Source organism: Molossus molossus, unplaced genomic scaffold, assembly GCF_014108415.1.
Source record: "Molossus molossus isolate mMolMol1 unplaced genomic scaffold, mMolMol1.p scaffold_m16_p_17, whole genome shotgun sequence".
Taxonomy (NCBI): Eukaryota; Metazoa; Chordata; class Mammalia; order Chiroptera; family Molossidae; genus Molossus; species Molossus molossus.
The window spans coordinates 44895020-44909158 of NW_023425352.1; the positions used below are offsets into that span (position 1 = coordinate 44895020).

At 50.1% G+C, this 14139-nt stretch overlaps 2 protein-coding genes across 6 annotated transcripts; one reads left to right on the plus strand and one right to left on the minus strand.

Moving 5' to 3' along the window:
• Positions 1 to 218: 218 nt before the first annotated feature.
• On the plus strand, positions 219 to 1329 carry ADO (2-aminoethanethiol dioxygenase). Its single transcript, XM_036265653.1, has one exon. It carries the CDS (start codon positions 334 to 336, stop codon positions 1129 to 1131), a length of 798 nt encoding a protein of 265 aa, XP_036121546.1. The 5' UTR covers positions 219 to 333; the 3' UTR covers positions 1132 to 1329.
• A 5453-nt stretch (positions 1330 to 6782) lies between these two features.
• On the minus strand, positions 6783 to 13924 carry EGR2 (early growth response 2). Of its 5 annotated transcripts, XM_036265374.1 has the most exons (4): positions 13874 to 13924; positions 13306 to 13412; positions 10612 to 10820; positions 6783 to 9262 (listed from the first exon to the last, which is right to left on the minus strand). In XM_036265374.1, the coding sequence occupies exons 3-4, from the start codon at positions 10778 to 10780 to the stop codon at positions 8013 to 8015; spliced, it is 1419 nt and encodes a 472-aa protein (XP_036121267.1). In that variant the 5' UTR covers positions 10781 to 10820; positions 13306 to 13412; positions 13874 to 13924; the 3' UTR covers positions 6783 to 8012. The 5 variants fall into 5 exon arrangements, with proteins under 5 accessions (XP_036121267.1, XP_036121270.1, XP_036121268.1 ...); XM_036265377.1 differs by lacking the exons at positions 13306 to 13412; positions 13874 to 13924 and adding an exon at positions 11024 to 11126 and having other exon boundaries at positions 10612 to 10720; XM_036265375.1 differs by lacking the exons at positions 13306 to 13412; positions 13874 to 13924 and adding an exon at positions 11024 to 11126.
• Between the last annotated feature and the right edge of the window lie 215 nt (positions 13925 to 14139).

Below are 14139 nucleotides of genomic sequence, written 5' to 3' on the forward strand. Positions count from 1 at the left end.
ACCGGCCGCTTCAATGGAGCCTTTGGCGTAAGGCAAACCCTGCCACGGTCCGCAAGGCCGGTACCTGCTCCTGGATCGTGAGTGGGGGGGTGTGGGCCGTGCGCGTGCGCGCTAAGAGGGGGCGTGAGGCGGGAGCGCCAGCCGTTGCGAGCGCGTGGCTGCTGAAGTTAGCGGCAGCGGTGCCCCGCGCCCCGCGAGCCTGTCGTTGTGGGGCCTTCCGCCTCGCCCGGGGTGCGCGCAGCCGTGGCGGCCACCGGGGACCGCAAGGGGCGGAGGAAAGGAGGGGGCCGGCCTCGGCACTCGGAGGAACAGCCGAGCGTGACCCGAGACAACATGGCCTCCCTGATCCAACGGATCGCCCGCCAGGCGTGCCTCACCTTCCGAGGCAGCGGGGGCGGCCGCAGTGCTTCCGACCGCGGCTCGGTGCCAGGCCCCGAGGCGCCGGGGCCGCAGGGCTTCCCGGAGAACCTGAGCAAGCTGAAGAGTCTGCTGACCCAGGTCCGTGCTGAGGACCTGAATATCGCCCCGCGCAAAGCGACGCTGCAGCCGCTGCCACCCAACCTGCCACCCGTTACCTACATGCACATCTACGAGACGGACGGCTTCAGCCTCGGCGTGTTCCTGCTCAAGAGCGGCACGTCCATCCCTCTGCACGACCACCCGGGCATGCACGGCATGCTCAAGGTGCTCTACGGCACCGTGCGCATCAGCTGCATGGACAAGCTGGAGGCAGGCGGCGGGCAGCGGCAGCGAGCCCCACCGCCAGAACAGCAGTTCGAGCCGCCGCTGCAGCCCCGGGAGCGGGACGCTGTCCGGCCTGGCGTGCTCCGCTCGCGGGCCGAGTACACCGAGGCCAGCGGTCCCTGCGTCCTTACGCCGCACCGGGACAACCTGCACCAAATCGACGCTGTGGACGGGCCCGCTGCCTTCCTGGACATCCTGGCCCCGCCCTACGACCCCGACGACGGCCGGGACTGCCACTATTACCGGGTGCTGGAACCGGTCAGGGCCAAGGAGGCCTCCGGATCGACCTGTGACCTGCCTCGAGAGGTGTGGCTTCTCGAGACTCCGCAGGCCGATGACTTCTGGTGCGAGGGGGAGCCCTATCCAGGTCCCAAGGTCGTCCCTTGAAGCCGCGGGCGCCCAGGAGCGGTGGGCCGAAGACATGCGCTACTCAGATCTAGGCTCTCTCCCTACCCCCAGGCCGCCTGGTCATTGGATGTACAGGAGTGGGCTGTAGCCGCTTCCTCAGGAGCCTTAGGAAGCACGGGCGACTGGACTGCAGCCACCCGGCACGGTTATGGGGGCGGGGGAAGGCTAGGTTTCCTGGCTCTGTCACTGCCACCAGGGTTTTGATTTGGGGGGGAGGGGGAGGGGAACAGGGGACTATCTAAAGCGCTTCCATCCTAAAGCCATAATGAAAATATTCCCATTCTATACAAAATACACTGAAATGTTTTACCTCCCTGCATCGCCTCCACCTTGGGTAAATAGGGTTTTCCACTTTTGTCTTTATGTCTTTTACTCCGTATTATAGTTTTAATTTATTGACTGTGCATGACCCAGTGGTTTGAATTGTTTTTAGTTCAAGTCATTGGTTAAAAACTAGTTTTAAAGAGATGAGGTACTGTTTAAAGTGAGCTGCCTTGCCTGGTTAATTTGTTTTGAAAGTTAAATCATTTTTCCAGAGTTGGGGGATCATCCCCAGAACATAACTATGCATGTAGAGGACAAGATTTTCTTTCTTCCCTTTGCCCAATAGCCACATCTGGTTTACTCCAGCAGCATCTACTAAGAAATTCACACCTGCATATCTCAGTGGCCAATTGTCACATAGAGCTTATGTTCCCCATGAGCCTCCAGATCTGTGAGTTGAGCAGATTTCTTGTTGCAGATTCACCTTTAATGCAAAAACTATATTATCCTCAAGTGACTTTTTTTGTCATAGTGTAAGAGGTGGTAGGGTAATTCTGTATTTTATAATCAGAATATTCACAGGCACTGAATCAGTATGCTTCCAAACAACAGAATGTAAAATACCCATAGCCAGCTGTTGAATTCCATGTCCCTATTTACTAACAGTATTTTCCTGTAAAAGTAGAGAAAATGTTCAGGACTGTTTCAAATTCTCTCAGCCCTAATGTTCCAGAGGGCTGGTGGTTCCAGCTGTGTTGGTGGTGGCCCTGTTCTCAAACAGGAGAGAGCCAGTGCTTGCTTCATGGAGTGTGGTTTTCTGTAGGAAAAGAAGGCACTGGTGATCCAACCTACAGAACTGAGAATTAACTATCCTGCTGGCCATTTTAGGGCAGCAGAAGTCAGGGCAAAACTTCCCACTCCGAGCCCCTTGAACAGTTGTGCTATCTGTTTTATTTTTGTCCTTTTAACTGGCTGAGCAACTTGACCTTGTTTACAAACACATTGACACCATTTGCTTCAGGCCACGAAGCATTATTGTTTCCCCTTTTTTACTATTTATAGAATTTCTTTTTTCACGATCTTTTAATAAAAACAAATTGTAGAAATAAACACATTAAAATTTTCCCAGCTGTTGTCTAAGCCCTCTTGGTTGACTTGCCCATGTGGCAGTCCAGTTCTAATATATGTAATAAAGGGAGATTTGCTATTGGTGAAAAGGGTGGACCCTGTAGGAAAACAGTATGTGCCTTTTCCTTTTTATGCATACTGGGTTACACAGGCCCAGAGTGATGGAATATATGTTCCCAATTTTTAAAATAGAATGAAAAGGCAAATTCTTGATAAATTATTATTATTATTATTTACAAAAAGATGCTTCTTCAAGTTGACATGCCACTATATTATAAATCCTGACACAGGCATAACGCCAAGAATTTTCCCCCTGGGTTACTAATACTGTTTTATGGTAGCTTCATTTTCTGGCGTGGTATAATATCACTTCGGGGCATTTTGAAGCAGTTCTTCGTGTGTTCAGTTTGGAAATAAGTTCTGGATATGCAAACGATGATTTTCTTAGAAAAGCGTTCACCAAATGGGTGTTTTTCATAGCACAGTATGAATGTGTTTGGTTTTCAATCACATATCTACCTGTTTTGAATTATATTGTAGCAAAAAGTTAAGATTAACTTATTAAGATTATGGATAGTAATGTGAATGTTATAATACAACCTGGAGTACATTAAACTAACCTACAAAAACTCATTCAGGCAATAGGACAGTAATAAAGGAGAAAATTTTTTTTCCAAACTTCATTATGAAAAGTTATAAAGTTCTCAAGTACAAGCAAGTTGAATGAAAAAAACTAAGGTGCTTTTCAAAAGAATGACTGAAATTGTTGCAGGCCAAAACAGCAATATGATATTTCTAGTTTAGTTCAAAAGGAACAATGAAACTTCTGGTTCACTAATTCTAAATAAATTGATGGTGAACACAAAATGTAACCTGTTTAAGTGAGCCACAAATAAAAGAATATTCTTATTACAAAGACAAATGTGCAGAAAAACCTTGCACATTTCTGCATAAACTTAGTCATTACCGACTTCATGTGCTGCTATTGTATTTCCATGTATTCCTGCAATATAGACTGATTTAGTAACAACTGTGGGAAAAAGTTGTCTTCCCTACAAAGACTAATGAGCACAATGATACTCATCACTTAACTTTTCTTTTGGATAACATGCAATAATTATTGCCTCTCATGGGTAAGAAGTCGTCCGTCTAAATACTTCTAAAGCTTTTTAATTTTCTGGTTATAGCAATGGCCACATATCAATGGAGAGTATTATGTACCTACCTACTACGTTATGAGAATTGATTTTTTACTAAACCTGATTTGTATAGATTGAGTTTATACCAATTGCTGTTTATTAATGAAAATGGTGAGCCTATTTTTAAAGCAATATGTGTTTGTCAACAGGAGTGGATTCTCTAACATTGTAATACTAATATCCCTTAACTTCTCCCAAAATCTCCACCTTTTATTCCTCCCTTTGCATTGTCCCCTTGTAGGTGCCTCAGTCTTGGCATCCCAGGAGGACTCTGTCATCATTCATCTATTCCAGCCGACTTTGAATCTTGTGCTATGGCTCTACTGCTTGATGAAGAAGCAATATATCTTTAATTCAGGCCTCTGCCCATTGCTATTCAACTCTAACCTGAGGGCAGTAACACTGATGTAACTCTCCTGGTCTGAACTCAGGACCACTGATCCCTTTATGTAATGAGGCATCTACTGTCAAAGAGGGGAATCATTTGTTAAACACCATAAAAATATTGAATCTTTAGATCCAGGTATGTTTACATTTCTGGATTAAAATTGGTGTACTTATGAAAATAAAGGCATGTTTGAAATTGTTTAGAGGTAAATCTTATTTGATTATTGCAAAATGGAGAAGGAAAGTATTACTTGGTTTGATGACAACATTTTAGTTGCTGTTAAAGGTTCATGGTCTATACTGTAAGAGTATGTTGTGCTAAAAACTGGTGGCCTGCAGATTCTAAATTTTATTTCCTTGAGAGTGAGCTTTGAAACAGTCTAATTGAAAACATATCTGAAACTGTTTAATGTTTAATCATACTACTTTGCTGCAACAGAAAATATGTTTTCTATTTAACCTAAGGAAAAATAAGCTAGTGCAAGAAAACAAAAATACTTTCATCCACAGAGGCAGGAATTTTTGGACTTAAATATTTTCTTGTCTTTCCTTTTACTGTGAAACGTGTTTGTTTGAACTGGAGGCATTTTAGGCACTTACTATGATACCATTCTTTTACACACACACACACACACACACACATTGTATTGAACTGTTAAAAATATCACTAGCCATTTTTAATATATATACCAAATGATGTGCCTTAATTTCATTAGCAGTCAGGATATTGAAATTAAATAGCCTGGTTTATGAATAATTGAAAACCATATTTAGGTTTAATAGACCTATTTTTAATGTTCACTGAACCAATCCAAATGCATGTGATCTTTAAGGAATTGCTCTCCACAATTTATTTTTAATTAGAATTCCCAGTAGCAGCTGAGACATCAATAAATAATATTCAATAAAGCATTGACTATAAGAAGGAACTGACTTGGCTTTATATGCTTTATTTATTGAGCAAAGTGAAAAATGAGAAACCTGTGAAAAGTACCTGAATGTTTCAAGCCAGAAGTAAAATCTGATTAAAGATTGACCTAACGTTGAAATCTAAGAGTAAATGCCACAAGGTTGACTCTGGAAAAACACCTTACTGTATGTTACACCATGTCACCAAGCCCATGTCAGGATAAAAGTGATTATGTAACCAGTTTGACATAAGATGTATTTAATCTTACTCTTTTTTTAAAAAAGCCTTTGTAGTCTGTTGCTTTGTAAAGAATTGTTTACATTATCTTGACCAGAGTTGCTCTAAAATTTAAATTTGGCAAGACAATTATAGGTCTTATAAAACTTAGGTGTGATATATTAATATAATGAAAATTTGGTAGGAGGGAAGTCTTCGTTAAAAACATAATTATCAAACTGTGGCATTCATTTTATACATGTTAAAATTGGCTAAGCAAGGATAATATGCTGACAAGTCAGGAAACGTGAATCTAAGAGAATAACACCAGTCTAGAACAATCTGACACTGAAGTTTAGAAACTTCTACTTAGTTGTTATAGAAAGAGGTATTCTACGTCTTTGAAATTTGGACAGGGAAGAAACAAGAAAGGGGTTTATTACTTCCACATATTAGATCTCAAATTGTAGTGTTCTTAAGGGCAAAGAGTAGTTTCCAGGTGTAGCTGTTGCTGTCTGCTGAAGTACTGGCCATCATTTATCAGCCAGGAGAAACAGGACAGTGTTCAGACAATGTAGCTAAATAGTGGGCACTTCAGTGTGTTACACTTGTGTGAGGATCCAGAGCAGTGGATGAAGTTAAATATTTAGGCCCAATTTTAAAGAAACGTAACTTCATAAAGACAATCATTTGCTTTGTATGCTAGTTGACAACTTTTTTTGGTAACTTTATATTTTAAAATCACTACAAAAGGCTCCCTGTAAAGTGAACCCCATAGTGTACTCTTGCAAACCATTAACTAGTACCATGGACAATATTTGCCTATTTAATTCAAGTTGTCTTTCTTTGAGATTTTAAATGCTGGTGTACACCTATCTTATATAATGAGCTGGGTAATTTGGTAATCTCTAAACCCACCAAACCTATGGCAGATGAATGATCCTTCCAAATAGGGGTAATCGGGGAGAAATGAGTCCTGGGGTAATTCCTTTGACAACCCAATAATGCTGTCATCCGCAGTGTCTGAATGCATTTTTTGATCTGAAGAGGTGATAGCCCTTTTCAAAAAGTTTTCTGTGGTCATGAGACTAATCCAGGAACCTGAAAGTCATTTCCAGCTTGACCACGCCACCACACTTTCCACAAAGCCACATTTCCTCTGAGTCCCTGGCCCTGGTCAGGGTTCTGAAAGCAGTTGCAAATGTACTGCTCTCTGAGTGGGCACTTGTTTGTAAGTATTTATTTTCCGGAGCCCACTCAGGAGAGGTGAGAAGCTATGGGCTGTTATAGAGGACGGAACAATGAGTCAAAGAACGCCTCCCCACTTTACACTAATGCATTGGGGAAATCCCTGGAACACTAGCACTTGATTATGAATGGAGATTGCTTTGAGGTGAGAAGGCTGGTGTTGAAAGGCTAGCAAAGAAAACTTGGATATCCTGGCTTGGTTAAAGCACTAAAAATCACTGGATGACTGTTGCATTCCCATCCAGCAAATCTTTCAGAAATGATTTCTAGAGCAAAAGTATTGTTGAAAAGTATTTATTTACACTATAGTTATAAACCATCCATTATCTGAACTTCAGTTAGTGGTTTCGTGTTAGAATAAATCATTTATGTTTTCACAACTATTAAGAGCTAATAACCAAACAAGTCAGCTCAGTGACATTATTTACATTCTTATCTGCGATTTGACTACAAAGGTAACACTTTTAAGTCACAAAACAGCATACAAAAATATACTTTCTAAAAAAAAAAATTCCAAATATTAATAGGCAGATATATACAGCCATACTAAACCCAGGGAGTGATTTTTTTTCTATAGTAAGGCAACCCATTTACATGCAGACCCTGTAACATTGTCTACATCACACAAGGCACCAAGGACACTTCCAACACAACTGCATGCATCCTAGTTTCAGAGAATATATGTACATCCCCTTTTAAATAAATTAACCTCTGACTCATTTCAAGAGGTCATAAAATGCTTTACTTTTTTTTTTTTCCCAAAGGTTCAGAACTTGGAGAACAGTGCACATCAAAAATACACAAAATCTGAGTGGATATACACTGCAAAAATAATCTTTACATTTCTCAAACAACTCAAAAAGGAGCAGATATTGCTATGTCCCTCCCGTCACATTGCACTTCTGTTCTCTGAGTTTATAATACATATTGCTTAAAGGGTTGAGAGGACTAGATAAGCTTTGATTCACTGTTCTAGGGCCACAGAATGCAGCATAAAGACCATGCTTTAATCATTGTACAGCATCCCCCAAATCAATCCCAAGCCATAAAGTGCACGTCAATTTTGCTTCTGTCTTTGCTGTCCCCACCTGAAGGGATCAGCATCTCCCAACCTACTGTAGAAAACGTCTCAGATCAACTCTGACATTGAGTCAAAAACCTGTAATTGGTCAAAATAACAGGGGGGGGGGGGTAGCAAAACCTAGTCAAACAACCCTTTAAAGCAGGGTCAAGCCTCAGCCCTCTAGGTCAGGGGCCCCCACCAACCCCCCTCCTCATGACCACGGGGTGATAGTCAACTCACCAAAGACAGACTAAGGTGGGTTAACATTTAGGAAGGACCTGCTCCTAAGTGGAAAGAGAAGCAGTGCTGGGCTCCACCAAGGCCCTTTGCCCAATGAAGGTAGAGAGGGACAGGAGAGGGTGGTAGTGTTTGTTGTGCAGCTCCAGTGGACCAAAGGCCTCTGGGACCTCAAGAAGCTGGTGGGTCAGCCTGCCTGAGTTCCGTCTCAAGGTGTCCTGGTCCTAGACGAGCAAGTGGCCAGGGACCCTCCACCAATAGTGCTGCTGTTGCTGCTGCACAGGGGCAATCCAGCCTGCGTGCCCCCGGTGCAGGAGGCCGTAGAAGCCGCTGGCACTGAGGAGGAGGGGGCACTGCTTTTGCGCTCCTTCTGTCTCAGGTGAATCTTGGTGTGGCGCTTCCTCTCATCACTCCTGGCAAACTTGCGGCCGCAGTAGTCACAGGCAAAGGGCTTCTCCCCAGTGTGCGTGCGGATGTGGGTAGTGAGATGGTCACTGCGACTGAAGTTGCGCATGCAAATCCGACACTGAAAGGGCTTGTGCCCCGTGTGGATGCGGATGTGCCGCGTCAGCTCATCCGAGCGGGAAAAGCGCCGGTCACAGCCTTCTGCGGGGCACGGGTAGGGCCTCTCATGCACTGGCGTCTTGCTAGGCCTGTTGGGATACTTGCGAGGCCTCAGAATGGGCCGCAGCGGCAGATGGTGGGGGTTATAGGCAGCAGCAGCGGCTGCTGCTGAGTTGCTGCCAGGCAGCCGGGGTCCCTCGTTGCCTCCACTGGCCCCTGGCCCTGTGGCCCCAGTACTGGGCCCCCCCAGAGTAAAGTTGCGGATAGTGGAGAGTGGAGTGAGTGGAGGGGGGACTCGCAGGGAGTCCAGGGGGCAGGGAAAGGGCTTGCGGTCTGGGCCAGCTGTACCATGTAGGTCTCTCTGGCACTGTGATGGGAAAAATCCAGGATAGTCTGGAATCATGGGGAAGAGACCTGGGTCCGTGGTTGGTTTGGGGGAAGGGTAGGAAGGAGGTGGTGGGTAGCCCAGAGAGGAGGAGGTGGTGGTGGTTGGGGACAGGAACGCTGAGGGGTCCTGGTAGAGGTCTCCTGTACAGCCAGAATAAGGAGGAGGTGGTGGAGGTGGAGAGTAGAGGTGGTCCAGGTCAGGCTGGGTCTGAGACATGGTGCACACACCCAGGGGTCCTGTGGCCAGTGGGTTGGGGGAGGCAGAAGTGACGCTGGTTGAAGCTGTGGTTGAAGCTGGGGATGTGACCCCTTGTAGGATTCCTGCACTCACAATATTGATGATGCCTTCTGGGTAGCAGCTGGCACCCGCGTACTGGGGGTCAATGGAGAACTTGCCCATGTAAGTGAAGGTCTGGTTTCGGGTTGCGGAGATGGGAGCAAAGCTGCCGGGATACGGGAGATCCAAGGACCTTTTCTCTCCGGTCATGTCAATGTTGATCATGCCATCTGGGGAGAAGGAAGAATGGAGGTGGAGCAATGAGAATGCAGCCAAGAATCCCTCCTCACCCCGTCTCACACAGGTCCATTCACAAGGCCTAGGATCCTAGCACTTTAGAGCTGGGTGGGGGAAATCGCTGCCCAGAGACCATAAGAAGAGGCTAGCCCAAGACCCCACTGTGGCAGTCAGTACAGTCTGGGACTCAAACTACCTCCAGGAAAGCAGGATGAGCTACTCCCAACCTCCCACAGACAGCTATCTGTGGCTCTAGTCCACAATAAAAACACCCAATAATAGCAACAACAATATTAAAAAATTCCCCGTCTGCCTGGAACTTCTCTCTCTCTCCTTTGCTTGGGGGTCCCACGGCTGGGGCGCCGGGCAGACACCACCCAGGCGACTGATCCTAGCCAGTGCCGCAAAGATGCCTGCCCTAGAGGGGAACCCAAGAAGGAGATCCGTGGTTTCCCGGCTGCTCCCCATCTCCGGTGCCTTCCCTCCCTCCCTTTTTTGCTGCGCTTCTGCCGACGCTGCGGGAGGGAATCTAGCCCTGCAGTAGAAGGAGTTTTATAGGTTTCCTTTCCCTCCCGACCTTGCCCCACACCCGCGCGTCGCCGCCCCAGGCGAAGGCCAGTGGCAGGGCTTCGAGAAAGGCGCGGGGGCCGCGGGAGACCACTTTTCACCGCCTCGCCAAGAAAACCAGTGGCACCGGTGTCTCCGCAGGCCTCCCTCGGCAGCCAGGAGCCGCTTCCCGCCGTGTCCCGCCCTCCTCCTCCGCCCCCTTCTCCCCGCCTCGCCAACCCCCTCAACTTCGCGGGCGGCGCGCAGGTGGGGGCGCTCCTAAAGACCGCGCCGGCTGAGCGTTCCGAGACTTCCCCCGGATCTGCTCTGCCAAGGAGCTAGCGGCGGACGCTTTCCTCTGGAGCTTCTCGCCGCTCGACTCTCCAGACGCGCAGCTCTCCTCCAGAGCCCCGAACTTTCTCGTCACTTTGCCCCTACCCCGGGGACGGGGAGGCCGGAGCGCCGCCGCCTAAAGAGCCCGCACAAGCCCCAAAGTCTGGTGGTGCACCTCTTCTACTCTCACTCCTGAGCCCGCTGGGGGCTGGGCGCGCGCGGTGCACGCACGCCGGCTCACTGGCGACCGGGTTACATCTGCCCGCGCGCCCAGCTCCAGCACCCAGAACCCTGTTCCCGCGGGGCTTCTCCTGCACCTAATTCCTGTCTACAAAGCCAGTTCTGTCAACACTGTCCACCTCGCGCCCCAACCCTCTCCTCCGAGTCTTGCATATCCACTGCACCCCACCCACAGCCTCCGAGTTGCGTGGGTCCCGGCTCGCGAAAGGAGCACGCGGCTTACCTCCAGCCACTCCGTTCATCTGGTCAAAGGGACCTCCCAGTTCGGCATTGGGGAAGATGGTCACCGACGTGGCGGCGAGGTCCTCCACCGGGTAGATGTTGTCAGACAGCTGGTGCACAAAACCACTGAGAGTTACTGGGATTTTGTCTAAGGCCTTGGCGGTCATCATTTGCTCTTCGCACAACCTGGAGACCCAACTCCCTCGCTACCTGGAGTGTCAGAGAAGCCGTTTTGGAGAGGGATTGGACCGAGCCTAGGTTGGTATCTCCTTTTGCCCTCCACACTTGAAAGCAACCAGCAAAAAAAAAAAAAAAGAAAGAAAGAAAGAAAAGAAGAAATCCAACAGAAATAAAACTAGCAAACAAGTTGCTGTATTTTTAAAAAAGAAGAAAAATGGCTATTTGCCACTGACTCTCTCCTGTGTTCCGGCTGGGAAACCAGGAGTTGCTGGTGTAGTGTTATTATAACAGTGTGTCCCCTCGCCGAGCTATTAATCAATTGCGGCTCTCTCGGTTAGACGGAAAGTGTTGCTCTAAGTATTTATGGGCAGGTCCTCAACGCCCGTGACGTCGCTGCCCATATATGGACTGAGGAACAGGGCTGGGCCAGGCGGCTTTTGCCGTCACATGGTGGATTTGCATACGGGCTCGGCTGCGCGGGCTCCACCGGGCTCGCGACTCCTGATTCGCAGCCTGCGGGGATCCTCGGGGGTCCAGGGCGAACGGCTGGAGCCGAAACTCCGGTCCCGGATAGAGGGCCTGGAGGGGAGAGGGCACACGGCGGGTCTGACTCTGGCCACTAGGGGAGAGCGAGTGAGTGCAGGTTGCAGCGCGGCCTCCTGGGGCGGGGAGGAATTCCGGTTCTCCGGGACTTTCCTAAAAAGGCGAAGATCCGGTGGCAGCGGCCCCGCCTCCCCAGCCCTTGTTTGGGAACCATTCCGGAAAATTAAACTTCGGAAAGAAACCGAGCGGAGCCGAGACACTACAGTCAAACCCCTACTCACTTTCTTGGCAGCTCAAAACCGCAAGCAAAAGAAGGCAGCGAAGAAAAAAAAAAAAAGCTTCTTGCATTCACGGAAGCTGACTGCTTTTTTCTGAATTACTTGGTGGAAAGAAGTGGCTGATGATAAGAGTGAATGCGGTATTGCTTTTTTGGAAAGTCTGTTCTATTTATACAGGAGCGAAAACGGAACAGGTTTTGGGTTGTTTGTTTGTTTAAGTATTCTGGGCACCTTGGGGCTGAGGGGGAGGTAAACCCTAGGAGGAGCATAAACCACTGTAAGGAGCTTGCAGAGAAATCCTCTGCCGGCGGCCCCCCCCCCCCCGGCCCCCGCCCGCCGGCGCTCTCCCCGCCCCCCTTCAGCTGCTGCGCGAAGCGGGCGCCCTTCCCGGCGCGTCTGGGCGGTCGGCTGTGTGGGGGCGTCCAGATGGAGGCTTGGACATTCACCCTGCCCTGCCACACACACACACACACTCTCTCTCTCACGCTCCACTTCCGATACACAAACTCCCGCCCCCGCTGCCTTCTTCACACACCCACTTGCACATCTTATGCTACACACCTCCCTGTTGACAGCGAGCTGGTGCGCCAGCCTCGCCAACAAAGTACCCGTCCCGCAGAGCGGGAGTCCGGGCTTGCTAGGCAGAATGCTCTTCGAAGACACCCATCCTCGCCTGACTGCCTGTACGGATCCACTGCCACGGCAGCCCCCCGGCCCAGAGAGTCTACAGTCCGGGGGCGCGCCCTCTCCGCACACACCCTACTCCAGAACACACGAATTAGAAGGCACATTCTTCCTTTTCCTTGCCAAGAACCACCTAGGTGAGCCCAGAGTGATTCTGAAAACAAACAGCATCGCTAATGTCAGTTTTGAGCCACCATCACCCATAGGCATTTCCCTTTGCGAGAAAAAGAAGGAAAAACAAAACAAAACAAGAAACCCTGACCCCCGCCTTTCTATTTAGTTCCCAAGTGATTTTTAAAAACTTTTCAGAGGTCCAGATAGCGGCGGGTTTCTGGCTCGCTGCACGCACCGCTCCTACCTGCCGGAGCACCCCGGCCCGCACCGGGAGCGCTCCGGGCCTGGGCCCGGCCCCGCGGGAGGCTTGTCCCAAGCATTCAAGCCCGGCGCGTCGCCACCTGCCTGGCCCCTTTCTGCCTCAATACCGCTAAGGCCTGGGATGAAGCGCGGGGGCAGCCTGCAGGGCCGGGCCCTTTCCTATCCCGTCCCGGACCACACCAATCTCGTGGGGGCTCGGGCGGACGAGAGCCACGGCGCCACGCCGTGGAGGAAGCACGGCGCTGCAGGCGGCTCTCCCGCTGCTCACCTGCCGCGGCCGCGGCCACAGCCGCAGAGCCTGCTCCCGCCCGACCCCGCGCACGTTGGTCAGAGCCCCGGGGCGGCTGGGAGCTGCCTCTGCTCCTCCATGTGAGCGCCTTTTCTCCCCCAACCCGCAGCGAAATCTGTTCTCAGGCGGCCGGCCATATTCCTGACTTCAAACGCCCAGAGAAATTTTGGTAAAGTTTCTCGCTCGCGCTGCGCGCTCTTTTCCAATTGGAGATAAAAATAAAAAGGAAAAGGGCAGGAAATCGCACCAAGGGTAGAACCCTTGTAGGTACCCCACCTCGGCAAAAACGTGCAAAGACCCGTTTCTAAAAGAAAGAAAAAAGGAGGAAAGAAAACTAAGCTCTTACCACGTGCGTCAGCCCGCTCCGCCTGCGATCCGGCCGGTCCCGCGGCCCCCGTGCTGACCACCGGCAAGACGACGCCTCGGAGGGGAGCCCGACTCTCATCTCCAGCCCTGGGTTCGAAAAGGGGGGGGTTGACAGAGTTATGCAAATGTGGGTCGTGGCAGCGGGATTCGGGTTACGGCCCCCACCAGCCTCCGAGGTGAGGCACCCACCGGCGGCAAGCGCGGGCGCGGCGACAGCTAGCGCTTCGCTCCACTTCGTGCACGTGGGCGGGCGGGCGAGTCACCGGGGCCGCCCCGCTGCGGGCGCTGCTGCCAACCCCACTGGTGGCCACCAAGCGCCGCCCCGAGGGGGAGCTCCTGGACGCCCCGAGTGCCCGGGTGAGCAAGGCGCACAGGGCAGGACGCAAGCTAGGGGCGGCCCTGGCCAGGGGGAGCCGCGCGGTTTTTGGCTGCTACCCTTCCGGAAGGAGGAGGCTGAGTGGGGGGTCAAGTGGGGGAGGAAGTCCCACGGAGGAGAGGCGGGCTTGTCTGGTTCGTCTGAAAAGCAAATTATAGTAAATGGGAGTGACCCTCTGGGATTACTTGGAGCTTTCCAACAACTCACACCTCCCTTAAGAGCTGCACCACGTCAAGCCCGCGGTATGCTGGGAGTGGGTTGGGGGCAGAGGCAACCAACAGCCGCAAAGAGGCTATGCGGGCTCCCGGGAGGGTGCCTGGGGCCAGTCCTGGGAGGCCTTCCCTGAATCTCCACTGGAAACGGGTCAGTAGATACTTCCTGTTACTTTCTTCTTCTGCTGCTGCTGGTGCTTTTTCTTCTTTTTAAAAAAAGAGTGTA